At 42.7% G+C, this 26,221-nt stretch overlaps 1 protein-coding gene across 7 annotated transcripts in view; it reads right to left on the bottom strand.

Annotated features, from left to right (window-relative positions):
- Positions 1-26,221, bottom strand: part of MLLT10 (MLLT10 histone lysine methyltransferase DOT1L cofactor) — a 117,495-nt gene that overhangs the window by 89,478 nt on the left and 1,796 nt on the right. For 2 of the 7 annotated variants that reach the window (XM_028749768.2, XM_028749766.2), the window contains exons 1-3: positions 12,877-13,641; positions 3,022-3,101; positions 1,609-1,663 (exon numbers count right to left, since the gene is read on the bottom strand). In XM_028749768.2, coding sequence (XP_028605601.1) covers positions 1,609-1,663; positions 3,022-3,101; positions 12,877-13,045 — 304 coding nt within the window. In that variant the 5' untranslated portion in view covers positions 13,046-13,641. Of the gene's footprint in view, positions 1-1,608; positions 1,664-3,021; positions 3,102-12,075; positions 12,212-12,876; positions 13,648-26,221 lie in introns of those variants that run through there. The other 5 variants (XM_028749767.2, XM_028749764.2, XM_028749765.2 and 2 more) reach the window with 5 other exon arrangements.

Here is a 26,221-nt window from a genome sequence, read left to right on the forward strand (position 1 = left end):
ATTGAGCTAAGTAGTTATCCACCCCTGAGCTAGAGCTTTGACAGGACAGTCTGCTAAGCGCACCAAAAATGCAGTTTGGAAACCAACTAGATCCATCAACCTTCAGATGAGAACAATCCTTATTGGCCTACCACGTCTGCAAGACTTGACAGATACTCCCAGAAAGTCAACTGTCCATGACAATGGAGTAGTTGCATCCCCCAAACAGCACCCTCTACCCATTAAGACAGTACCCTAATCGATACACATATTCCATGTCAGTAACCACAAGTTCATGGAAGTTAACACCTTATTTATAGTGGTAATACAACAGTAGAGACTACAAAGCTGAAGTGAAAATTCTTGAAGTATATGAGCTGCTTTTCCATACAAAGTAGCATGAAGGCAAGACCAACTTGTTTCTTGATGCATATTTTCATCTCTTACACTAGACTCCTACACAGAATAAGAGATAGCTTTGCATCAATAACAATCCATGTCCTATTTCAAGAAAATTATGCTAATGAATCATTAGGCAAATTAAAGCTAAGCTAAAGTAAGCAATGCAGACTTTTGCTTTCTTCTAATAAGCACATTTGGGGCTCTTAGCCAAAATTTAAAAATCATGTGTTACTGATTCCCTCTAAAAAGCATTATAGCAAGAAACCTGGCTTGTAAGTTAAAATGAGAGTTTAAATATGCTTGTATTAGTGCCATGTTTTTATCTTTTATCCTGTTTTTGCTTTTTGTAAGCCACCTCAACAAGTCTCAAAAAGAGATGGGTCTATAAAATAAAACTTTATCATGGAACCATGGAAAAGGAAAGTAATCACCAAGGAAACCCAAATTAAGCATTCACAAAAATGAAAAAAATTAAGCACAGATAAGTTTCCATGTATTTTAATACAAACAACCTGCATTGGCTCCAAAGTCTTATTCAAAGTGCTGATGACCCTAAATGGTGTGGGTCATGGATACATCTCTTCTTCTACATGAGCCTAGCCACAGTTTAAAGACCTTCTTCAGGAGCTCTTCTCCATGTGCTCCCTCTATAATGGATGGGTACAGAGTTGGGCAAGCTAGTGTGTGCTGTGTGGATGTTGCTGGACTACAAATTTTGCCAACCCTGATCATTAGCCATGCTGGCTTGGGGAGAAGGAAACACCATTTTAAAGTCAGGTGGTATCATCAAGTAGTTGCTTGTCATATTAAGTGTGCCACTTGAGTTAGCAAACCATAGCCACCGAAGGAATTAAATAACCTTCACTGTTCACTTACACTGAATTATTTTTGCATAAAATTAAAGTCTACAATTTATATACAGCCCTCTAGCATGATGCAGTGCTCTCATTCTCCATGTGTAAGAGGAAGATAAGATTTCTCATATACATGCTGCAAGAATAAATACATTTTACAGTGATGAGCACCTAAATTATTAAATATACAAACCCTGAAATACCTAAGTTTCAGAGCTCTTTAGAATAACAGAATATTTATACGTGGGGCTCCAAAAACCTTAACCACACAAGCTATGTTCCAATTTTATCAGTTTATGCAACTGAACTGCAGAAAAAGGAACAAAATCTTTAAATTACTACAGAGTTTTTTTTTTAAAGGTAAAAGACTTACCCCCATTATCAGTCCTCTTCAAAGCACCATCCTTATGAGGGCATAATTCGCATCTCTGCAGGAAGGCAAACAGTTATTAAAACAAGAAATAAGGTACCGTTCAAATATTTTCTGTAGTTGACCCATTTCCTATTTGTCTCCTTTCTCATAAATATAGATGCTTTCCTTAAGTTAAAAAAACTCTCTCTAACAGATATCTATGTCTTAAATCACAGCTCAGTATCCAACATTTCACACACATGGTTTCTATTCATCTAAAGCTAATTATGAGAATGGCCATTTCTGGAGCTCAATTTCTAAATTATAGACAAGCCAAACCTCCAGAGCCTTTAAGTTCTGTATTTACAGGAACAACGACACAAATAAGACAACCATGGGTGCTTCTGCATACACACACTGCTCCAAGTGATAGTGCTAAAAGCAACACTGTTGTATCAAAACCCACAAGATAGATCTGTTCTGCATGAGCCACATAATGTTATGACCATTATTGCAAAACTTTATGTTGAGACTGTGATGTTTAGTACAATACTAACCATATCCAGAATTCAAATTAAAGTTGGTTATCTCCACGCTAGCATTATGAAGCTGAGATCAAACAACCAATATTAAATTCAATACATTTGAAAGTAGCAGGAGGGTTATGTCGTTTATATTTATTAAGTAATTTATATCAAAATCCAGTTATATCAAAATCCAGAACTTCAGTTCTCCATAGATACTTCTTTTTTACTTCATTGCCAATACAGAATTATAAGAAAGCTTTATCAGTACTTGCAAAAGTATCCTCCAAAACTGGAATTAATAATACCCCAAAGAAGTTCCAGCCAGAGAGCTGCAGGCAGACTACAGAGCCAACCTGATTTATCTCTCTTTGGTTTACAGTGTATTCTCACAGTGGGGTGGTAGGTGTCCAAAAATCAGAGTAAAACATTTATCAAGATAGCAGAGTACCACACTTCTGATGGCACAGTGTTTGTGTCTGACTTTTCTCTCTCTCTCTCTCCCCCCCCCCCCCTTGTTGCAGGGAGTCAATGGGGAAGAAAATGAAGGTTAGCATTCCCTCACAAGATCCTCTGCCATCCTCTCCCCTCACCAGAAAAAGGTTGTGGTGGTGGGAAACACAACTATGAAGCATGCAGTACAGTATTTCTGCAACTGTTAGCCTCTGAGCAGCACTGAAAATCCTGCCTGGTTCTCTCTGTACTTCCATATTAAAACTAGAACATGAAAAAATCCAGGCAAAGGGGGGGAAATGAATTTCTATGGCTTCCAGCGGATATATGCCCACTGTTAACCTGAGAATGAGAAAGCTTCACCCCCTGCTAAGAATAATACATTTTGAGCAATGCTACCAAGATAAGAACTAGATTAAAACATGTACCCAAGTATGACACACCAATTCAAACTTACCACTCTAGCTGCTCTTTCCTGAGATTCACATTTTCTACAAAACCAAGGTCCAGTAGGTACTTGTACAATTCCATAGCATGCTATTTTGGGAGAAGAAACCAAATAATCATATTAAAAATATGTATATTATACAGAAAAAATAAGTCCTGCAATACACACATAGGTAAGTGCAAGGGTCATTCTGAGAGTACATTTGCAAACTGGAAAAACTGTTGCGGACACCACACATACATTTCAACCAAGCACACACCATAATGTATTCTACTGACTACCACAGAATGTTTCTTTCAAGTCTAACTTCAACAGGGGGAGAGGTGGAAGAGAGGATGCTGTGGGAGCCCTTGGTCAATGGGTAAATAAATTTTATTTCATCTGTCTAAAAATCACAGGTTATCAGTTTATTTTAGGGTTGTGCATTGGATTCAGAAGAACTCAAGCTAAAATTTGATGCCTCAGTAGTACAGTCTTTGCTTCAGGTTGTGCGTTTTCAGGTTGTGTCCCACAGCAACCTGGAAGTACCGGAAAGGGTTACTTCCTGGTTTTGCCATTCAAAATATGTGCAGCAACTTCCTGGTTTTGCCGTTCACGGGTTGCGTTATTTTCAGGTTGCGAACAGGCCTCCGGAACGGATCCCGTTCGCAACCAGAGGTACCACTGTATTGTAAGCTTACCTGGGTAATGACAGGGCCTGTGCAAGTCTGCACCAGTTAAAGCAGGGGCCCTAAACCACTTCATATTAACTCAGTGATACAGACCTTTTAAAAATGCTGCAGACAAATGTCTACTAAAACTGAAGCTATGCTTCTATGCTTACCACACAAGGAAAATGCCAAATTGTGAGGTGAAGGGGCAACAGGTACACTACAAAATTGAAATTTAGCTCGCCAAGCTTAGGAAAGATGTCAGTATAGAATGGGATAGCTTCTTCACAAAAGACAGGTCTAGCTTGTAATCATAAAGCAAACCCCTTTTAGTTATTCCTATGCCAAAATCCGTTTTTATAAGGTGTATCCCACCTACTTGCCTGCAGTGTTCGAAATTAGCAGGGCACCAGGCACATTTTGCACATACAGATTCTCCATTTGCGAGCACCTCAGAAAGTTTAGGTGCCATTTTTTGCGCCTGGCTGACACTCAAGGATTACTGAAATGTATGTGCTTTGAAGCCTTGAAGTATATGTTAAGGATAGACAATCCTTAACTCCTTAAGAAGTTTAACAATAAAGAGTAGTGTTTGGAAAACTGAAGTATAGTACCAATATTTTTATTTCAACACCAAATTAAACATATATTAACAATTTCCTGCTAAAAATGTGATATTAACAATATGTCTCTTATGCTTATCAAAATAATAAATAAAAAGTGTTGCCGACCCCCACCCCACCCCCTGACATTCTGTTTTGGCACCCAAAACCCAAGTCTCAGAAGCCATTTGGCTCCTAGCTTTTCTATCCTAGCTTCTAACACTGCTTGCCTGTAATTTAGCAAGCATTATCCACTCTACTAGGGATGCGGGTGGTGCTGTGGGTTAAACCACAGAGCCTAGGACTTGCTGATCAGAAGGTCGTGGTTCGAATCCCCGCGACGGGGTGAGCTCCTGTTGCTCAGTCCCTGCTCCTGCCAACCTAGCAGTTCGAAAGCATGTCAAAGTTCAAGTAGATAAATAGGTACCGCTCCAGCAGGAAGGTAAACAGCGTTTCCGTGTGCTGCTCTAGTTCACCAGAAGCTGCTTAGTCATGCTGCCCACATGACCCAGAAGCTGTATACCGGCTCCCTCGGCCAATGAAGCGAGATGAGCGTCGCAACCCCAGAGTCAGTCACAACTGGACCTAATGGTCAGGGGTCCCTTTACCTTTACTATCCACTCTACAGGGACCTAGTATGCCTACAGAATTTGTTAACTTCTGTCAAAAGAAAGAAAGTTAAGTGTCTCTCTTTTTTTGCCCATTAATGAATGCAGGGGAGAAACAAGAGCTTCTTGAACCAAGGCTGGGTGTTTCCTATAGTATCAAATCTTGCGGTCTAAATGTGCATGCAGACACACACAACATACACACACCAAAGAGACCGGATTCAGTCAAGTATGGTAAAGAAAGAAAATTCTACTAATTTCAAAAGGCATTTACAGCCAAATGAGTTTATAACCGACACTTGCACAATTCTGGGTGCAATCCACATCCTATTGAAAGCAAAACAGAACTACCATTGTTTCCAATTACACAAATTGCATTTTTTGTTACAAATAAAAACATTGTATAAAAACAGCCTTGCAGAGCAGACTGCCAAATTTAACAACAACATGTAGGTGTCACTATAAAAACGCTTCCAAAAACATAAGGAGAGTCATTTTTACACTCAAAAGTATGTCCATTTCTAATCAGTACTCTTGTTATCTAATATACCACAACAGAGGATATGTGCAGCATTATCACAGAAGAAAGCACATTAGCCCAAAGATGCAGTCTCATCTTGAACCTGAATTCTTGTTTAACAATGGCTGCACTCACACATAACAATAAGCCAAGAACTGTGGCTAAACAACCCATGTTGTATGTGCCCAGTTACTTCTGTTTCACTCCATGCTTCCTCCGAGTGCAAAACCCGAGAAAAGGAGAGTTAGCATTATATCCAAACCCAGGATCGTTAAACCTTGGCTTAAAATTGACTTAAGTTTGGTTCAAGATACTTGGTTTACAGACCTGGCTTGTTAGGAGAAACAACCCACGATCCCAGGTTTGGAAGTGATGCTAAGTTAACCCTTCCTAGTTTGTTTACTTGCTCATGCAAAAGAAGAAACTAAGTGACAGCAATCAACCTGCATGCACTAGCATAAACCTCCTGCACAGTATGGTGTATAAGCCAAGGTTTTTAGCTTACAATTATATGTTAAATGTGGCCACTGAATCACTGGCACTTGAAGGCGTTCACCCTTATGTGCCTGCTCTTTTCCATGACTCCTCTCTAGTTTCACACTTTGCTGGAGATAAAGCCTCCCCCAATTAGACCCAAATCTGAAGTCTAAAGTTAAATAATCCATTTGATCTTGCATACCTAAGCTCCTGTTTGTGCTTCTCAGCCTGCCATCTCTTGTGACCTACCTCCTGTTATGCCTTTTACTCTTTCCACAGTTCCTGCTCCCAGTCCTTCTGAATAATCTACCCAGCTGCGACCTACTATCAGTTGTGATGTTGGTTCTTCTTTTGCATGTACGGTATAAACTGACTGCACTGTCTCTCTTCTTACTCCTGAGCTCTGGTTCCTCTTTATGCTTTGTGCCTTAGACTTTTTTCACGGTTCCTGATCCCTCTCTTGTCTGGCTCTCATTCCATGGCTCCTCAAAACCTGCTGTTTGTAGACTCTGCATATACATCCAGAGCTCTAATTCTGCAGCAACAAGCTTATCAGGTGTAAACCCAATGAAAACACCCATCCCTACAACAAAGTGCTCACAACTGCAGCACTCTGTACTCATTCCCATAGGCATTTAGGCCAAAAGTGTAATTTTCCCCATATTGGGAAGTGTGCCAGGGATAGTCTCTTCTGGTCTTAAATGGCCCAAGAGGCAGATGAGCTATTTCAGATTCCAAGAAAGACTGCAGAAGCAGCAGGAGGGGACAAGTGAGAGAAATGCAATAGAAAACATCCATGTACTCCTCCAGAGAACAAGGAAACTAAACATTTTACAGTCCTTATCATGTCTATCTACTCAGGCAATGTGAATAACCCTGCACACCTGTGCAGTCCCATCCTGATTAATGAAACTTAAGAAGTCAAATCTATACTCAAGTACATATTATTATTATCGCTGACATTTATTTATATAGCACCATCAATGCACATGGCACTTTATACAATTAAAGTGAGAAATTCTGGAGCTCAAAACAGGTATACGTACTCAAAACTGCCTTCCATCAGCATTTGCCAATGCTGCTTATACCTTTTATACTCTTAAGCCTCAACAATTTACCCTCACATGATTTACGCTGAAATGCTACATATGTGCAAGTCTCTCTAAATCCATGTGTCACAGGCATGACTGAGCTTAGGAATTAATATTGCAGAGACCACTGTGCAAACAGATCAACTAGCCCAGGGCTTTATATAGTCCAGAATTCAACTGCATCATAAAGCTAAATACCCTGAATATGTGCACAAGCAGAGAGCATGTAACAAAACTAAGTTGGAACAGTCTACTTGAGCACTCAGAATTCATTAGTGCATCAGATCAGCACTATATCTCTGGATAGCTTGAGTTATACAGCACACAGTATGATCTTATGTGTATTTACTTGGAAGTTACCGTATTTTTCGCTCTATTGGACGCACCGGACCACAGGACGCACCTAGTTTTTAGAGGGGGAAATCAAGGAAAAAAATATTATTCCCCCCCCAGCCCCAAAGAGCAACGGACAGGCTGCACGCAGCCTGTCCACTTCTCCCAGACCTTCTCGGGGCTGCGGGGGAAGCCCGGGTCCCCCCCCCCAGCCCCAAAGAGCAAAGAAGCCAAGACAGCGCGCGGGGTCCATAGCTGCACAACCTCTCCAGCCAGGAGCTAAACCTCTCCAGTGCAGCTAAAGAAGAAGACAAGGCAGCAAGCGCGATCCATCCCGCTCGCTGCCTTGGCTTCTTCTTTAGCCTTGCGCAGCATCTTTAGTCTTGCGCAACGGGATGGATTGCGCATGCTGTCCACCGGGGCTGGACTAGATGACTCCTGGGGTTCCCTTCCAACCCTGCAATTCTATGACCTCGGAAGGTGTTTGGGGTCTCCACCACTGGAGGCTTTTAAGCAGCGGTTGGGGGACCATCTGCCTGGCGTTCTTTAGCTGTGATTCCTACATTGTGAGGGGGCTGGGCTAGATGACCCTCGGGTGGCCCTCCCAACTCTATACAGTCCTACAGTTCTGCGGCAGGAGATCCACAGCCACTTCACACAATGCCCACTCCCAATTTTCATTGGAGAGACATGTGGCTTCACTGTCTAGGTAGGTACCCCCCTACCTGCCACACTTCCCCCACCCCACTTAAGCTGGGGGGGGGGGAATCCGCTTAAGCCTTCAGCAGCGGAGGATCCATGGTCCCCTTCCTTCCCTCCTCCGTAGTTGCTTTGAAGGAGGAAAGTGGGAGAGGAGCTGCTTACACGAGTGTAAGCTGCCCCCCTCCCACTTTCCTGCTTCAAAGCAATCACGGAGGGGGGAATCTGCTGAAGCCTCCAGCAGCGGAGGATCCATGGTCCTCTTCCTTCCCTCCTCCGTAGTTGCTTTGAAGGAGGAAAGTGGGAGAGGAGCTGCTTACACGAGTGTAAGCTGCCCCCCTCCCACTTTCCTGCTTCAAAGCAATCACGGAGGGGGGAATCTGCTGAAGCCTCCAGCAGCGGAGGATCCATGGTCCTCTTCCTTCCCTCCTCCGTAGTTGCTTTGAAGGAGGAAAGTGGGAGAGGAGCTGCTTACACGAGTGTAAGCTGCCCCCCTCCCACTTTCCTGCTTCAAAGCAATCACGGAGGGGGGAATCTGCTGAAGCCTCCAGCAGCGGAGGATCCATGGTCCTCTTCCTTCCCTCCTCCGTAGTTGCTTTGAAGGAGGAAAGTGGGAGAGGAGCTGCTTACACGAGTGTAAGCTGCCCCCCTCCCACTTTCCTGCTTCAAAGCAATCACGGAGGGGGGAATCTGCTGAAGCCTCCAGCAGCGGAGGATCCATGGTCCTCTTCCTTCCCTCCTCCGTAGTTGCTTTGAAGGAGGAAAGTGGGAGAGGAGCTGCTTACACGAGTGTAAGCTGCCCCCCTCCCACTTTCCTGCTTCAAAGCAATCACGGAGGGGGGAATCTGCTGAAGCCTCCAGCAGCGGAGGATCCATGGTCCTCTTCCTTCCCTCCTCCGTAGTTGCTTTGAAGGAGGAAAGTGGGAGAGGAGCTGCTTACACGAGTGTAAGCTGCCCCCTCCCACTTTCCTGCTTCAAAGCAATCACGGAGGGGGGAATCTGCTGAAGCCTCCAGCAGCGGAGGATCCATGGTCCTCTTCCTTCCCTCCTCCGTAGTTGCTTTGAAGGAGGAAAGTGGGAGAGGAGCTGCTTACACGAGTGTAAGCTGCCCCCCTCCCACTTTCCTGCTTCAAAGCAATCACGGAGGGGGGAATCTGCTGAAGCCTCCAGCAGCGGAGGATCCATGGTCCTCTTCCTTCCCTCCTCCGTAGTTGCTTTGAAGGAGGAAAGTGGGAGAGGAGCTGCTTACACGAGTGTAAGCTGCTCCCCTCCCACATTGCCGCCTCAAAGGGAACCCGGGAGGAGGGAATCTGCTGCAGCTTCCCCCACCTCCCGCAGAAGCCGCACGCTCTTTAAAGGGTCGGTGCGGCTTCTCCTGGGTTTTCTGGGAGGTGGGCGGATTCCCCCACCTCGTAGAAAAGCCTGCAGGAGCCGCACAGCCTTTAAAGAGGGCGCCGCTCTTGGGGGCTTTTCCCCCAGGAGGGAGAAGGGACTGCTACAGCCAGTCAGTCCCTTCTCCCTCCTGGAGAAAAGCCCGCAAGAGCGCACGAAGCTTGTGTGCGGCTCTTGAGGGCTTTTGCCGCCTGCCTCCCCCCTGCATTCGCTCCATAGGACGCACACACATTTTCCCTTGCTTTTTAGGAGGGAAAAAGTGCGTCCTATGGTGCGAAAAATACGGTAAATTGCATGGATTAAATTGGGTTTACTTCCAGATATGTATGCATGAGATGGGGCCTTAGATACACTTTGCAGTGTAGGCTGAAGCTCCCAACCAACCACAACTGCAGTGGCTCCTGCATCTGAATTAATAAAAATCTTGGGTGTATTGGGAATGTTTTCCAAAACAGAGCCGAATATTTCTATCACCTAATTAGCCAAAGTGATTTCAGAAATTTTGGGAACTGGTGTTGTCAGCATGTCCTAAAAGATGGAATAAACCTCATGATGCCTCTAACCAGAACAAAAAAGAAAATACAGGGTCTCTCTTAATACGTAAGTTGTGCAAAAGTAACTGGCTATCTTAAAGCAAATTTCCATGCTAGCACCCCTCTCCTTTCCTTATCTAGAAGAAAATGTTTATGTCCTATTCCATTTACTCCTCAGTGTTAGGACACCATCAGATGCCATGCTTAGTCTCCGTGTCCTAGGCTGCCATCACATAAACAAAGAGGGTTAGTTACTTTAGAGGAAGGGGATACTTATTTCTGTACTGTTCACATACTTTGCATGTGTAAGTACATTCCCCACAAGGAGAACCAATTCAAATGGAATAACTATTCAGGTGAAGATTGCTCTGGTTTCCCTTTTTAAGGTGTCATCTCACATTATTTCTGCAGCTCTACAAAAGTCTCCTACAATTTCAGATTCCTTTACTTAACATGCTGTCACTGAAGATTGGAGCACTAAAGGAATGACAGCTGTTCCTCACTACTGTCCTGTTGCACAGTCACCTTGCTTCTAGGTCCCCTGGGGAAATAGCAGCTACTACAGGAAGAGGGGGGCCCTAAGCTGTTTCTTCTCCACGGATGTCTAGCTCCCTCCAACAGGTTTATTGGTACACATGAAAGCAATAATAGAAGTTTGGGAGTGAAGTTTTCCCAAGTAAAGCTTTCCTGAAATATAAAGGAAATAGTATTTTGATTTTCCCACAGCATATTCATAGTATTTAATTTTATTTCCATAGAGAGATCCAAGCCTTATTGCAAATAACTTTGAGGACCCTGATGCAGACCCAAACAATGATATAACAAAACAGACATTTGCAGCTATTTTTCAGATAATGTAAATTATATGTGCATTTACTTGGGAGTAAACCCCACTGAACTAAATGGGATATACTCTGAGAAAACATGCACAGAATCAGGCTTTCTGGTGCTTTTTCAGAATCAAATTACACACCTAGTGCAACTATGATTTAAAAGCAAAACAAATACACTAATAAATATTAGTCTCACATGAGTACTTTTGTACTGTAACTCCTCCTATAAGCCTCCCTATTCCACTTTCAATTTCTTTCTTACTTCCTATTTCCCATTCTCAGACTATGTCTTAAAGATTTTGCAAACTCATAACCACATTAACAGAAGAAAAAGCTGGGTTAGCTGCATGTGTGGGAAACTGAATAAGAGCACAGATGCCACAGTCTCTCACTTTCATTAAAAACTGAGACTTACTATAAATATAGATATCAATTTCAGTTTACAGAGTACAGAGGATTCCACAAACAATATACTGTAGGGTGCACGTAAACTAAGGTTTTTCTGCAATCCAATAGTCATGCTGAAAGGGGATGGGGCACATCTGCACCACTTTGTAATAGGTCACCATCTGCGGCCCATTTCCTGGTTGCTCACATGAAATCTCATACCTCTAAAGACGCATAAGCTTTTGTGAAATGAGAGGGGAGCTGAAGTTTCACATTGCCCCTTGACTTGGACAATGTCCCATCCCTCCTCTTTCTCTAGCACATGCATCTATTCACCTAGACACCTTGACCCCTTTTTCAATGCACTGAATCAAACACATAGGTGCACAGTTGCAATTCTAAAAATTTGGCATTTGCTGTAACAAATAATAGTAAGCCCAGACCTGAAATTCTGGAAAAGTACATGCATGCACACTGGAAACATAAAAAGATTAGTTCCAAGGTGTCACCCTTCGGGTGGAAGAGAATTCCTGAAGATTTTCATGATAGACAAGTTCACATGAAGGAATGACAGTTTATTCCATTCTCCAGTGCTCCTTCTGACTAGTCACAAACTATGTAGCCCTGCAGCCACCTCTCACAAATAGGATTAAAAAACAATCTGGATCAGCTGGATCTTTTGTACTATCATGTATGTACTCGCATACTCTAAGTTACGACCGCAACAGTAACATATTCCAGACGTAAAGGAAACTCATACAGATCATCAGAGACAAGCAGAGACACACTGTGCTCATTATAGCAAGCAAAACAGCAACACAGCCACTCAGCTGGGCACCAGCCAACTGCTCTCCCTTCACTAATCCAAACAAATCTACCATCAAAGGATAAGTCAGTCCACAGTGCCCCTTTCCTCCCCTCCCCCAACACTCTCCTACCACAAACAGGAAGTCTCCTCATCCAGCAGACACCATCCAGCCAAAGGACGCTCCGGCAGAGGCAGTCGGGAGGAAAGGGGCAGTCACATGACAGCTAACTCTCTCCCTTTGACAAACACGTTTTCTGGCTTCTTACCTAGGTTTAGGAGACAGGAGGAGGAGCAAGACTTTTCGAGGACGTGCCAAAAAGTGCAAAGGGATACCGACTCAGCAGGCAGGGGCAATTTGGCTAAAAGCAAAAAAGCGCACGTTGCCTCTTTTAAGCTCACGTCGAAGTGTTTTGATACTGCTCCGTACCTTTCCCTTCCTGCCTACTTTCACTACTAAGGGCGGAGGAAGGAAGGAAGGGCAGGCATTCACACAGGATGAGGAAGTAACGACTAGGGCGACACACGCAACTTACTCGTTCACACACAAGGATAGCATACCTTTGCTGGCCACCCCCCTCCAAAAGCACATGCCCGGCCGCCCCCAGCATCTTTGGAGGGGGGTCCACCCATCTCCCTTTTCCTAAAAAGGGCCCGCCTCCTTGAGTTTTAAGCATCCGCGAACACAGCCAGCAACCGAGTTAACAGGAGGCAGGGGGAAGGGGGGAAGGCGACAAAGGAGGGCAAAGACGTGGATGGCGCACTCCATAAAGTGGTGACTTGTGACGCGTGTGTGAGAGCCAGAGAAGAGACATACGGGGGAGGGGGAGGAAAAAGAGACGCCTCCGAAAGCAGCCCCCCCTCTCTCTTTACCCCCCACCCCACCCCACCACCTCCCAAGAGAGGTTGGCCGAAGCAGGCCCGTCTCACTCACCTTGATGCACTGCGACATTGCAGCCATGCCCGTCGCAGTAAACCAGCGGATTCTCGGCCCAGCCCCTCTCGTCGGAGCAAACGCAGCAGCCGCCGATCATCTCCTTCATACTATTGGAGAACTCACCCTCCAGTGACACAGGCAGCAACAACGGCTCGCTAGAGACCATCTAAGGGTTAAAAACACCGTCAGCACGACACCCCCCGGCACCGGAGAGACCCCGGCCGCCGCCGCCGCCGCCTCAGTTCTTGCCCCGCAGCACTCCGCCTTCAGTCGCTCAGCCACCGCCGCCGCCAGTACCGCCTCCATAGCAGGGACGTGGGACCCATGGCCGCTGGTGGCAGCGGCGGCGGCGGCGGCAGCAGCAGCAACAGCAACAGCCGAGCGGCGGATAAGGGGCTCCTTCCAAGTTCCTCGCTGGGCGCCGGCTCGGCCGGGCAGGTACCCAGTCCGTCTTGGGAGATCTCCAGCAAGGAAATAAGGGTTTGCTGGCAGCGGCAACAGTCCTGCGAGCCGCACGGACTGGGGAGGGGGGGCGGAGAGAGAGAGACGGAGAGAGAGAGACAGCAACGCGAAAAAGGCAACAGAAGCAGGGGCCTGCTGCACGCAGGCGCACTGCAACGCCTCCTCGGCGAAGGCCCCGCGACGCGGCAGCAGCAGCAGCAGCCTTCGCTCTCTCGCTTTTCCTCCTCCTTTTCCCCCGCGGTGGCTCATGGGCCGACAGCGGAACACGAGCTCGCTGGGCGAAGTTCTGCGTCGCGCGCTGCCCTGCTGGCTCTCAACCGTTTGTTGTTTTTTTTTGAGCGGGTGCCCAGTCAGAGCGTGCGCGTGACGGGGGCGGTAGAGGTGGGGGGGGCGTCCCCTGGGACGGAGGGCCAAGTGACAAATATACACTCCCGCTGCCGGGCTCCTCCTGCCTTAAGGGACTCGTGCTCGCTCTTGTGCGTGTGTGTGTCGTGCTAGTGCCAGACTAGGCCCGGCCCGAGCCGTGCGCCTCCTCTCTTACACGTGTTAACTTATCATTACAACGATGGCATCACACACTCTTCTGCTCCCGAGGGATCCCAAGCGCTGCGCGCGCGTTTTTCCTCAGTCTCTATTTCCCTCAGGCCGCTGTGACACCTTGAGGAGCAGCGGGATTTATACTTTCCCGCTCCTCGCTCCGTCACACGCACCGCATCCTCTCGTGTGTTTACGAGGCCAGGCAGCTGAAACAGCTGGGCAGAGTCAAAAGCCTGAGTGAAACAAAAACGATTGCGATCACTAGCCTGGCCCTAGAAATTTGATCAGTTTGGGATGGCGGGGGGGGGGGTGTGCACGCACACATGCGACCTACATTTCTTCTGCAACAGGCTCTTCTTTTGCATTTCAAGGGATGTTGAATTCCGTTTCTCTGTTCTTGGCTGATGCGGCGGGATTCCTCTCCCACCCTGATGATCCCAAACTCCTGGAACAGGAATTCCTTTCAGGGGCACTTCCTTCCTGCTTTAAGGGTCCCCAGCCTCAATTTCGGATTGCTAGCTAATCCTTCTTCCAAAATTCCCCCTCTTAACTTGTTTGAATGTGCTGCATTTCCAATATATATCGTGTCTATGAACAACAAAGGGCACCGTGGCATCTAAAAATACTATTTTATGGCAACAAACTTTCCCAAGTACTCTCTGGAATTCTGTTTTTATAGAAACAGCGTCTTAATCTCTCTGTGTGCACATACATACTACTTAGTCAAACTCTATTACCCTAGTTGCTATAAAACACGGGTAATATAGCTATATCCCTTTGGAATTCGGTTTCTCTTGCATCACTTTAGGTGCAAGGGCAGAACTGATACATTTCCACTTTTCTGTTTGGCTAACCTAGAGACCACTGCACAAATCCTGCAGAAATGCTCATGTTCTCCTTACCTTCATCCTGGCCTCGCCATATCTTTTAGTACCATGCATGCAGAGGTCTTTCTGCATGGCTGTTGTTAAAACTAGAATTGAGCAGAATAGACAACACAACCAGGGAAAAGACAGGCTGCCTTATCCCTTTAGAAATATGCACATCCCCCTAAACTTGGATGTTTTTGTTATCTAGATTAATTTAAAAGGACATGTTTTCCAGATTTTGATCAATTATTGTTGGTTTGCTTTTATATATTTCAAAAAGCAGAGTAAAAAACGAGATGGTTCAGGTTATCAGAATCCCAAGCTTTTCAATTATCCACTGTAAGCAGGTAGGACTGTAGCAGAAGGAACTAATTGTGGCTACTGTTAAGACTGAAAGGAGATTAAATGCAGCTTTGCAAAATTCTCCTCCTCCACTAGCCCCAGGGCTGCTACTTTTGTGAAGGAGAAGGTGAAGGGAAAGCCTTCCAAGTAAAATACCATTGATTTTTCCCTATTATCATGCTAAAGTGACTTTATGCATAGACTGGTAAAATTGTATGATTTTGCAAGACTGCATTATTGCCTGACATGAAGACAATTTAAATAAAGTGTACAGTATTAAACTATCTGTATTGTCCTAAGTGTGTGTGTGTGTGTGTGTGTGTGTGTGTGTGTGTGTGTTTTAGAAGTTGTGAAATAAAGAACAGTTTAACACATCTGCAGATATGTGGGCTTGTGAAGAGAGAGATGTGCAGAACTATTGTCCTTTGGGATATCAGAGCCTGCAGTTTATGAGAGGGATATCTTGGGTCAGTTTTTGCTGTCCTTGAAAGTCTGAAGTGAATTTTTCTAGATAGAGGAGGAAGGACAGGGAAAGGGAGTGGTGAGTGTCATTTCCTACAGAAGGCATAGCTGAGCACTTCGATTAACATAACAGGGTCATTGGAGTGTTTGTGATCTGCCAAATATTCATCTGTATGCTGCATGGCAATATCCCCCCAAAGTCCAGTTTTAGCATTTTGAGACAAAAACTTTTGACATACCATACAAAAATGCTTCACAAAGTGCCTGTATTTCCATGTGCCTGCTACAGCAAAGAAAAAAAATATGTAGAATGGAGAGTGATATTTAAAATCCTAGAGCCCAAGTACAAAAACATGTATTGCCTTTCATTCACGTGTATTATCTTTCAGTCCTTCAAAGATATGGAAATTAGAAGTATATTGTGTAATTTATTAATTTCCTTATGTTCTGAAAGCTACATTATTATTTAAATAAAAGTATTTAAAGAATTAGATTCCACTGTGTTCCTATCAAACCAAACTACTGTTTTAACTAATTCAGACTTTAAAACCATACATGCTTACTTGGAAGTAAGCCCTACTAAACACAGTGGGACTTATTGTAAGAAAAAAAAATATAGGATTGCACTGTCAACTCCATTGACCCATTTACACCTAAATGATTCAAAAATTAGCCTGTTCCTATGCATATTTACTCATGAGTAAGCCTCGCTGTATTAAATGGGTCTTCCTTGAAAATGTAGATAGGGTTGCAGCTTTAATTGAGTTGTGGATCTGAGTGAAGAGTATTTCAAAGCTATTTTTGCTTATTTCAGGAAAATGATATCTAAGTTCTAAAAAGTATTCCCAGTGATATTGTTAACCCCAGCATTAGAACTGTGGCCTAAATTGAACTCTAGTTTGTAGACAGTTTGTTGCTACCTTACAGACTAATTTAATTCTTGTTTCTTCATTGCCCTTTTCATTGGAAATTTACCATACACATTATACGCCTTTTAATGGAGACCAAACAAAATGTTTTATTTAAACATAAATCATTCCTCATATTTATTCTTTTTTAATGGAGACCAAAAGAACTAAATAGATACCAACCACTTCACTACAAAGTAGACCCAGAGTGACTGAAGCAGCATTATTCAACAAGTCAGTCTGCATCTACTAGGAACTATTGTGGGAGACTGAATAAATACAGATAGGTGCACTGACAGATGGAGTTGGACTTTAAGGTAGCAAAGGGAGGGTGAATGTCAGGGATGCTGAGGACTTGGAACTTTCAGAATTAAGTAGCACCAAGGTTCTGTTGTTTAGCAAAGCATACAATGGACAAGAAACCTAAGGGGTACAGTACTCTGGAAAAGTACATTGTAATAAAATTGCTGCCTATGTTTCCTTCCAGTTTGTAAAAGCTTTGGACGTATTTTTTATTTTGAACACTATTAAACTTCATATAGTTCTACAGTTCATTTTTCACGTTCAGTATCATTTAAAATTTGGCCCTTCCTAGAATGTAAAGCAATGTCAACTGAAAATCATGCTAAAAGAACTGCCCAAACTAAAATGTGTGTTAGAAATGTATTTTGTAAAACCTTTGCATGCATTTTAAACAAATCTCTCTTTTTTTAAGTATATATGTTGTATATTAACAGAATGATCAACATAAAACTTTGATTTTGGCACAAAACCCCCCAGGGTAAATTGTATTGCACTAATAATACATTAAACTTTATTTTAAATTGATTGTACTAACTTTAGTTTCATTTAAGGAATTGAAATACATAGACTGAAAGAGGGACTATGATGCTATTTTAAAACATTGCAGGGAACTTGAGGACAAAATGTAGATAGCCTCTTGGTGGTTTTGTAAAACAATGCATTTGGAAAGAACCATTGAAATGCAAAATAGGAAGAGAAAGGCTTTACGACAATGTACTACACACATAGTAAGCCATTAACATCCATATGATATGAATGTGGAAACCTTTTGCATCCTATTCCTAAGCACACTACTTGAGGCAAGTTTGAAATCAATGAGATTTACTTTCAAGTTACGGTTTTTAAGTTCGGGTGTTAGGGTGTGTTTCCAGGAATAGATGTAAAGGCTGATGATAGGGGGAAATGTTTTTGAATTCACAGCTTTTTCAGACCCAGAGATAGAAATATGCCTATTAGAAAAGGAAAACAGGCAAAGATTGAATTACTCTGTATTTCAAATTGGTGGTTTTTTAAAAGATACAATGTAGACAACAAATCAATCCACATATTTTAAAGGTACATGTAATTTTCTACTATTTTATAACTTTATTTGTTTTAGGCTGCAATCCTATGCACACTTACCTGGGAGTAGGTGGCATTGAACTCCACTGGATGTACTTCTACGGCTTCACGTTATTTACTATTTTTTCAATGGGAAATACTTTTAAATGTTAGGGGTGGAAAGTAACGTACAAAAACGTTTTCAGCACTTTTAACGTCCTGTATCACCTAAATATTTAACAATATTTTAAAAACAAGTAGCATCAACCTAAAATTCCAATTTCCTGAAATGCCCTTTATGTTTTGCATGTGACTAATAATTCTAAACATGGATTCAGTAACACATCCTGGGCTTGTTGAGCAAAAGAGCCTGTATTACTTAATCACCTCTTTGTCACAATTAAATCAGGTGTAATTTTCTTATTACTCAATAAGAACGAGCATGTGAGGTAAAACAGATATATAAAACCAAAACCAAAAAAATCGCTTCAAACCCAAACATGTCTTTTTCATCCTATGTTGAAAACAATTAGGAGGGAAGGAGGGATAAATGGAGGAGGAATAGAAGAGTTGTGTCAGGGCTGTTTGTTTTTGAGGAGTGAGGTTAGGAATAGATGCTTGCCTAAAGCCCTTAACATGTTAAGATTTTAAAACTGAATCTTTGTCCAAACTTAAATTTTATACTTTACCCAAGCACAAAAAGCTATAATATTCATAAAATAATGTGCCTTTTAAAAGTTCTGAGAAAAAACTTAATAGATATTAAGTATCTTCTTATTTGTGTTTATTTTTTTAAAAGCACACTTTCTTTACCTTCTTTGCTTGCTGAACTTGAATATAGCATTAATTTTAATGATGCTATCTGTTTAATCCTAGGAAATGAAAGCATAATGGTCAGTCCACAGTGTGGAGTGCGACACTTGTGATTTGACCCATACACACTGCTGCTATACAGTATTTAAAACTATAAGCTATAGTGGTCTGAATTCAGCAAATTATTTGCCCTTGCTCAGTTATGAAGAGCATAACATTTTGTCCATTTTTTTTACTCCTTGTGTTAATCCTGTTGTGTTCAGTACTTCAGTCCTTATATCTACTTTCCAATTGGTTTAAACAGAACTTACTTTAAACAAAATGTGCTTGTAGAGTTTCTGAGTAAAGCTACACCAGTAAAAACATATATATTTTTATTTTGTGTGTGTGTGCATGTACACATAACCACAGGAATATTTTGCAGCAATACAAATACCAGCTTATATGCAGTTCACCTTTCATCTGCATTTTTTAATGTATTTACACATTTTCCAATTTGTACATACAAGTTTTAAGTCAGTTGTGTGCTGACCAAACTACCTATTAATGTAAGTATAACTTTGACTGTTAAAACTGTGATGGCATTGTTTGAATCTTTCTCAGAATCTAGCCAGTAAAACCACTAATTTAACTGGGAAGTTGTTTTTAAAGCATCCATTATATTGTTTTAAATTGCACTATCACCTCAGGAGGCTTTGGGCAAATGCCACTTAACTAGGAGCACCAGTGGATGAAATAGTTGTTTTCAAAGTACTGCTTCTATTATGATAATGCTAGCATTTAATTGTTAATTTCAGCCTGAGATGTACTGTAAACATGATGCAAAAGAGTGTTTTTTACATAAAACCCTAGATTAAATATTCTAAGTAAATATTACAGCACAGGAATTTTTTTTAGCATGGTGGGTAAACATACCTTCAGTTTGAGAGGCCCAAGGTTTATATTTAAGAGCTAATTTATAAAGTTATTCATTGGAATATAGTTAAGTGCTACTTTCAGTTTATATCCAAATATAATTTATTATTAAAGGTTTTTTTTAAAAATTCACATTTAATATAATAATGCTGTACTAATCAGGGGGAAAGATAGTAAACTCTGAAGTTTAGATTTAATGTAATTTAAATGTAATGCACTGATTTTCTCTGCAGTATCTCAATAAAGATTTGGAATTTTGCTGTAAATGGTTTGTTTTTGGCAGTAGGGATATTTGAAAATAGTCTTTCCCCTCATCCACACACACACACCAAAAAGCACAAAAAACATTAAATATGAGCCTATATTTGAATAGAAATCAAAAGTTTATACTGGTTCATATTTTTGTCAATACTCCTAGGTTGCATTTCCCCTTTTTATTCATGCTTGTTCTTCTATTAGAAAACATCTTTAATTCCCTATCATACATCTTTAATTCCCTATCATGCATCTAACTATAAAGCTATTTCAGAATGACTGTTATCACCAGTTAAAAATTATCCATAGCAAAGGGAGGAAAGCAGTTTTGTTAGATATAAAAGCAACTTGCTATACATGAAGCAGATCTCCAGTCAATATCAATTATGTGTCTGGTTTGAGCAGAATCACGTTACTTTTTTTATTTAAGGAGTTTTCTCCTCAAATGGGGGCTACTACCTCCCAATCTCAAAAACACACCCAAGAATATGCTAATTAATTGTATTGTGTCTATGAATGGAGTAGCCAAATGCAACCATTTTAAAAAAATCTAACAATGTGTGACGTTTCCTGTTACAGGACACACTTTTTTTAATATTGATATTACAAACGTAAGGGCACAGACGATCCACGTACTAATTTTAAACCATTAAAAACCACCTACTAAACACAGAGAAAAGCTAACATGACCGCATAGGCGGGGAGTATCTTGGGAAGCTTAACATTCCGAGCGAATTAAGGGCACAAGCCTCGGATCACTTTTTGTCAGTCTCACTGTGGCACTTCAGAGTCGGAATGTGATTTTTTTACTTCGTGCTACTCTCATTATTTTTTTTTTAAATTACCCATTTGGCAAGAAAGAAGATGGGAGAAATGTTTCTATTTCGGAAACAAGAAAAGTAGTATGCAACACTGAGGAAAAACCAGACATGCTATTTATCCTGTTCCTTCAGCTGTATTTTTTCTTCTGTACTACAGATTTGATTTTAAAATCCCTGTATATGTATTGCCTTATATAAATTATGTGTGCATCTGAAGGCCTTCTCACATATATATTTCAATATTATTCTAATTATTTATTACTAAGGATCCGTGATCATTAAAGATTACAACCGCCAATATATTTTTAACTATGGTGATGTCTCAAAATATGGGAATTTTAAACTCTGACATTATTTTCAAAGTGAGATTTGCCTTATTCTTCTGCATTGGCATTTACTATCTAAAGGCTCCAAAGACAGCAAGTTTTACAAAGAAAAGGAATAAACACAAACGTATTTCAACCCTGTCTCCAGGAAAGCTACCAACAGTTTTCTGCTCCATAGTGTCCAGAAATACAGCCCTGTTGAGTGCTTTACTGAAGTTCAGAACTTCAATAAATTCCATTTCCCCCCAGAGAACATGGAAATACAATATTTAGAAATTATTCTAATCCGCCTTTTAAAATTCCCTCAAGTTGCATGAAACAATACTACCGTATTGCTAAGAAGCTATTTTACCAGAAAAATAGTTTCAAGTCTATGTATATATATATATTTAAAAAGAATGTAGACACGCTTACCTCCCCCTATCTAACAAGGCTGGTCGAGTAAACAGTACCCCGGGTGCAACATTTAAAAACAATGTATTTTAGACACTTGTTGGATTTTTTTTTAAAGACAAGGTTAAGCAGTTTATTTTCCTTCAAGTAATTAAAATGACGAAAATCAACTCAAATTAATTGAATTGTTTTTAAGGACAAATGCATTTAGTTTTTGTTTTTACTTTTTAAAGAGAAACACTTCAGAAGGAACAGGCCTTTCGCTTTAAGAACTTTTATTTTTGCCAGCCTCTGAAAGGAAGAAGACACGGTTTTTCCAACTTCAGCAACAATTTTTTTTAAAAAAAGAACCCGCTTTTTTCCGAACCCACTCTCCCTTTAGCTCCCTCTTCGTAAAATCTAATTATTTCAGCATTTAGTGTTTTTCCTCCTCGAGTTGTTTCCTGCCCCTTTCCCCCTCCCCTTTCCCCCTCGAAAAGTCCTGTTCTAAAAATTCACCGCTGAGCAGATGTTTCCCTTTGTAGCAGGCGAGCTTTTTCTCCCTGGTGGGGTCTTTTACCTTCGGTGAGCTATAAAGCCCAGTGAATAAAACAGCAGCACTAGAGGAAAACAAGGAAGAATAAGGAAAGAGATGGAAAAAAAAGTCCTCTCTACTTATGGACCAGATAAAACTGCTGGAAACCGGGAGGGAAGAGCATTGCAAACTCCAACCGTACTCCTTCCACACACACCCCAACAATAAAATAAAAGAGTGCTTGGGGAAGCTCAACCCAAAAAGCTGCTCAAGCAGAAGCTCGTCCCTTTTTCCTTCACAGCTGCGGCGAGAAAACAAGGGGAGCCTTCGCGCGAAGAAGGGCGGCAGCGGTGGCTTCCCTACGAGCAATGGGGGGAAAGGAGCCGCGGCTCCCCTTCCTCTCCCCTCACGGAGGCCGGCCTACCCCGCTCGCTGCTGCCCCGGCCCGCCTGCTGCAACCGAGCACCTTCCCTCCAACTGCACTTCCTGCCTGAATGAGGCCTCAGCTCCCCGGCGGCAGCTGCTACCGCCTTTCGCAGCTTCCCCTCCCGCCGCCGCCGGCAGCCCCTTTCCTTTCCCCCCCTCCGCCCCCCAGATCTCGTCAGGCGGCCTCCCAGCTCCCCCTGCGCTCTCTCGGCGTCCCTCGCGGCTTCTTTCGTGGGGCCCAGCCCCTTCTGCTCCTGTGGCTACAGGCAGGCAGGCCGGCCTGTAGTTAGTAGGCCCGGCTGCGAGCCTGGCTGGGCTTCTTCTTCCCTCAGGAGGAGCAGCTCCTTCTCTGAGCCCTCCTGCCAGCCAGGCTTAGTCCTTGCACAAGCAGGCCTCTCAATTGACTCTCGTTTTGTAAGCGACACCCACAAATTCATTATTTCACCTGCTCGCCCTCAACCTCTTTCATCGAGCACAAACGCAAAAGGGGCTTTGAGGAAGGGGAGAGGGTGGGGGTTATTGGGTTTGGCTGCCCGCCAAGCTCCTCTCCTCTCTTCCCTTACACGAGGGTCCCAGGTTCCAATCAGGACGACCTGCAAAGGCGCCATGCAAAAAAACCCTTTTGCTGCCACTGCCTTGCCAGCTGGCCCTTGTCCTGCTTACTCGTCCTTCTTCGCAGCTGCAGCGCTGCCTAGAGGAAAAGCGGGGGCTCTGCGCTCTCCTCCAATGCAGCAGCACATGCTGCTTTTTCTGGGGAGTGCTTATTTGCCCTAACCAAAAAGGCAAACTTCTTCTTTTAAGCAGCCTTTGCAGCGGTTGGTTGCAGGAGAAAAGGGGGGGGGATGGGATAGATCATCAATCAAAACAGGACAAGTGCTGACCACAGACCTTTCTCAATTTCTTCCAACCCTTTTAAAACTACTCTTAGGAAAGCTTGGATCCACAACCGATAGAGTGGAGCTCCACTGTACTCTCATATATGCGCTTACTCGGAAGGAAGTCCCAATGAAAGGGAATTAAGCCGATGCACTTTGCAAAACTGGCTTCAATCCAAGAACTTCGGTTTAACGTCTTCATGACTTGAACTCTTTGCCACCTTGGCTCTAACTGTCACGCTCCTATTGCCCTGCTAACGCTGCCTTCTTTGTTCGCTGAGAATCTTTCTACAATTCTCAATAGTTTTACCACAAGACAGCAGATTCACAAGATGCTAACCTCTAAAGGAAACAAAAAGCATTCCTCTTGTTTTTAACAAATCAAACTAATACAACTAAGAGCCACCTAGACAGGCCCTTTAAAATAAACAAAACGCAGCTTTCTTCAACTTCCTTACCTATAATTTAACCATGAGCGAATTGTGTTACATTTTGGTTTTCTTTTAGTTTATTTGCTATATTTTGGAGGGTGGGAGGATGCTTTGCAATTATTTTATTGTAATCAAACCTTTTCCTGCTTTGATATTTTCTCACATAAACATAAAACTATTTCCCACTTTTTTAATAAAAAGAATATTTTTTAATTATTGCACTATGAGGAAGTGTCTCTTTTCAATCTGCTGTTGATTGGTGTGTTTTTGTTACAAATAAAATACGGTTCCATTATTTTATTTTTAAATGAGCTGGTTTATATTCCGACAACTAAAAACTATTTGTAACCAATCCACTGCTCATTGTAAGCATGGCCCAACCATGGGATACAGAAATGGAGATATGCTAATTAGGGGGAATCATAGGCACTTAACTGGCAACTCGATTTACAGCCCAGTTAAAATTGGGTTCTTTCATGTTTACTTGCAAGTAAAGCCGACTGAGTTTGTGGGACTTACTCTCAAGAAAGCCTGCATACAATTGCAGCCGATCGCACAACATCAGCTACTGGTTTCTAAAACACATTTAACTGGCAATAGGTCACTGCTTCTGTTGTGCTTGGCTTCTAAACAAGTGTCAGGATTGCAACCCCAGAAGCACACTCAACAGTCTGTTTATTCCAGAATAATCCAAAGAGATTGATCCAGAATAAATTGATTATGGATGGCAATTTAACATCTCAAATAGTAAACTTAAGAAATGCAAGTCATGTCATGGAACTCACTTCTAAATAACGCATGTAGCATAAGAGGATTAATCAATTTAATCAAAATACTTGGCATTAATTGGTATCTGGATTGAAATTATCAGGTGCCTAACTGGGATGCTGTGTGTAAAAGAGAGAGCAAGGGAAAGAGGTTTAAATCCACTTAAATAATTAAAATACCACTGTATCTTGTTTTTCCACATTTTGACAACCATGTTAACAGTGTCAGAATTTTATTTTTTTAAATATTTATTTTACTCAAGACCTGACAAGACCCTTTTAACAGCCCGATGCCAAAACCTGTTCCAATCGAGTATTTGGCGAATAGGCACATTTTGCCTGGGATAGAAAACACTTGTCCGTCATATTCAACAGGCAACAAGCAGCTCCAAATCCCCCTTCCGTCCGGTGGACAAGCGTCTCTCTCAAAACCTTTAGCGGGATTTGACAATTCATGGAGCGTCAGTCTTTTATTACCATTTAAGGGTGGCGCGGGGAGAGAATCTTTTTGTTCCCTTCTACATGATTTGTTTGTATCGATTATGTCGCCGGCAAGAATCTCCCAAGAAAGCCGTGTGCAATGCCTTGACACTCATTTGCCTAACACGGCCATGCTTTCAAACGAAAACCAGCCTCGTAAAATCTCTTCTTTAATATGCAGTACAATCCCGCCTCGCTGTTGGGATGGATTCCTGTCCTCCCTGCAACCTTCCGCTCGTATGCAGTAGGTCACCGTTTGGGTCGCCACTTTCTACGTCTTGCTGCTTTTGGGGAAAGCTGCGATTTGGGAGGCTGTCCCCAGAAGCACCTCTTCCCTCCCCCTCCTCGGTCTCAGAGCCCTCCGGAAGCTCGGCCCACGCCTGCTCCTAAGCCTGCACTTTGTTCTCGCAGTGATCTCGCAGGTTGGGAAGGCTTCAACAAAAACAAAAAGCAGGCAGCGATCTGAAGATATTGCAGATGGCCGGGGCTGTCTGCTGCACGTGCATCTGAACGCTACCGGTTCTGGGCCACGCTGCAAGCTCTGCAGATCCGCAAGCAAGGCCGAGAAAAACACTTCCCTCTCGGCTGCAGCTTTAGCTTAAGTTCTAAAGCTCTTGGTTAAAAGAACTTGTTTCTTCCCAGCCTTCCAAGGAGGGGCGAACGGGATTTGATCTATTCAGATATTTTTAAGAGTGAAACGCTGTGCCATTTGATGGTAGTCCCCTCATGCTTTAGACTATTAACACAGTCCTCGATCTCGAGTCCCCCCTCCCTCTTTTCCCACTTAAAATATTCTTTTTAAGGAAACCCAGGAGTGTCATTTTTCTAGGGCGAAGAGAGAGAGACGCTAAAAGCTGAAGGATGAAGAAGCAAGTCACCCAGTGACCTGTTTTGCTGCTTTCCAATCCCACCGACCCAACCCCGCCTCACTCACATGGTCAGGAAGAAAAGGAGAAACAAAGAGTTCTAAACCTTTTTCTTCAAAGCCAGCCCTTTGCTTTTGGGGGAAGGGAGAGGGGAGATGATGACTTGGGGCAGGAGAGGCTGTGTAGGAAATGCCGTGACTCTTCATAGTTCCCTAGTATTCCCTTCAACTACATTTCCCCCATATTGGGGGCGGGATGTGGGGGCTTTGAAGTCTAGCTTATGGAAGGGGAAATCCTTTACCATCTCCCCTCCTTTTCTCCCAGTTTTAATCGCCCTGCCTAAACTTTCAGGAACTTTTCTTTTTTTCTTCTTCTTCCTTCAGCCGCATTACCGTCATCGTTGTAAATAATCCTGATTTATGACAAGCGTTAGCTGTGTTCAATAAATGCAATTAATTACTGCTGTCGGAAATTATAATTAATAATTACCTATAATAACGTGGACAGTGATACCGGATGTTGAATACGTGACTTGA

This window comes from Podarcis muralis, chromosome 12 (genome assembly GCF_964188315.1).
Source record: "Podarcis muralis chromosome 12, rPodMur119.hap1.1, whole genome shotgun sequence".
NCBI classification, from domain to species: Eukaryota; Metazoa; Chordata; class Lepidosauria; order Squamata; family Lacertidae; genus Podarcis; species Podarcis muralis.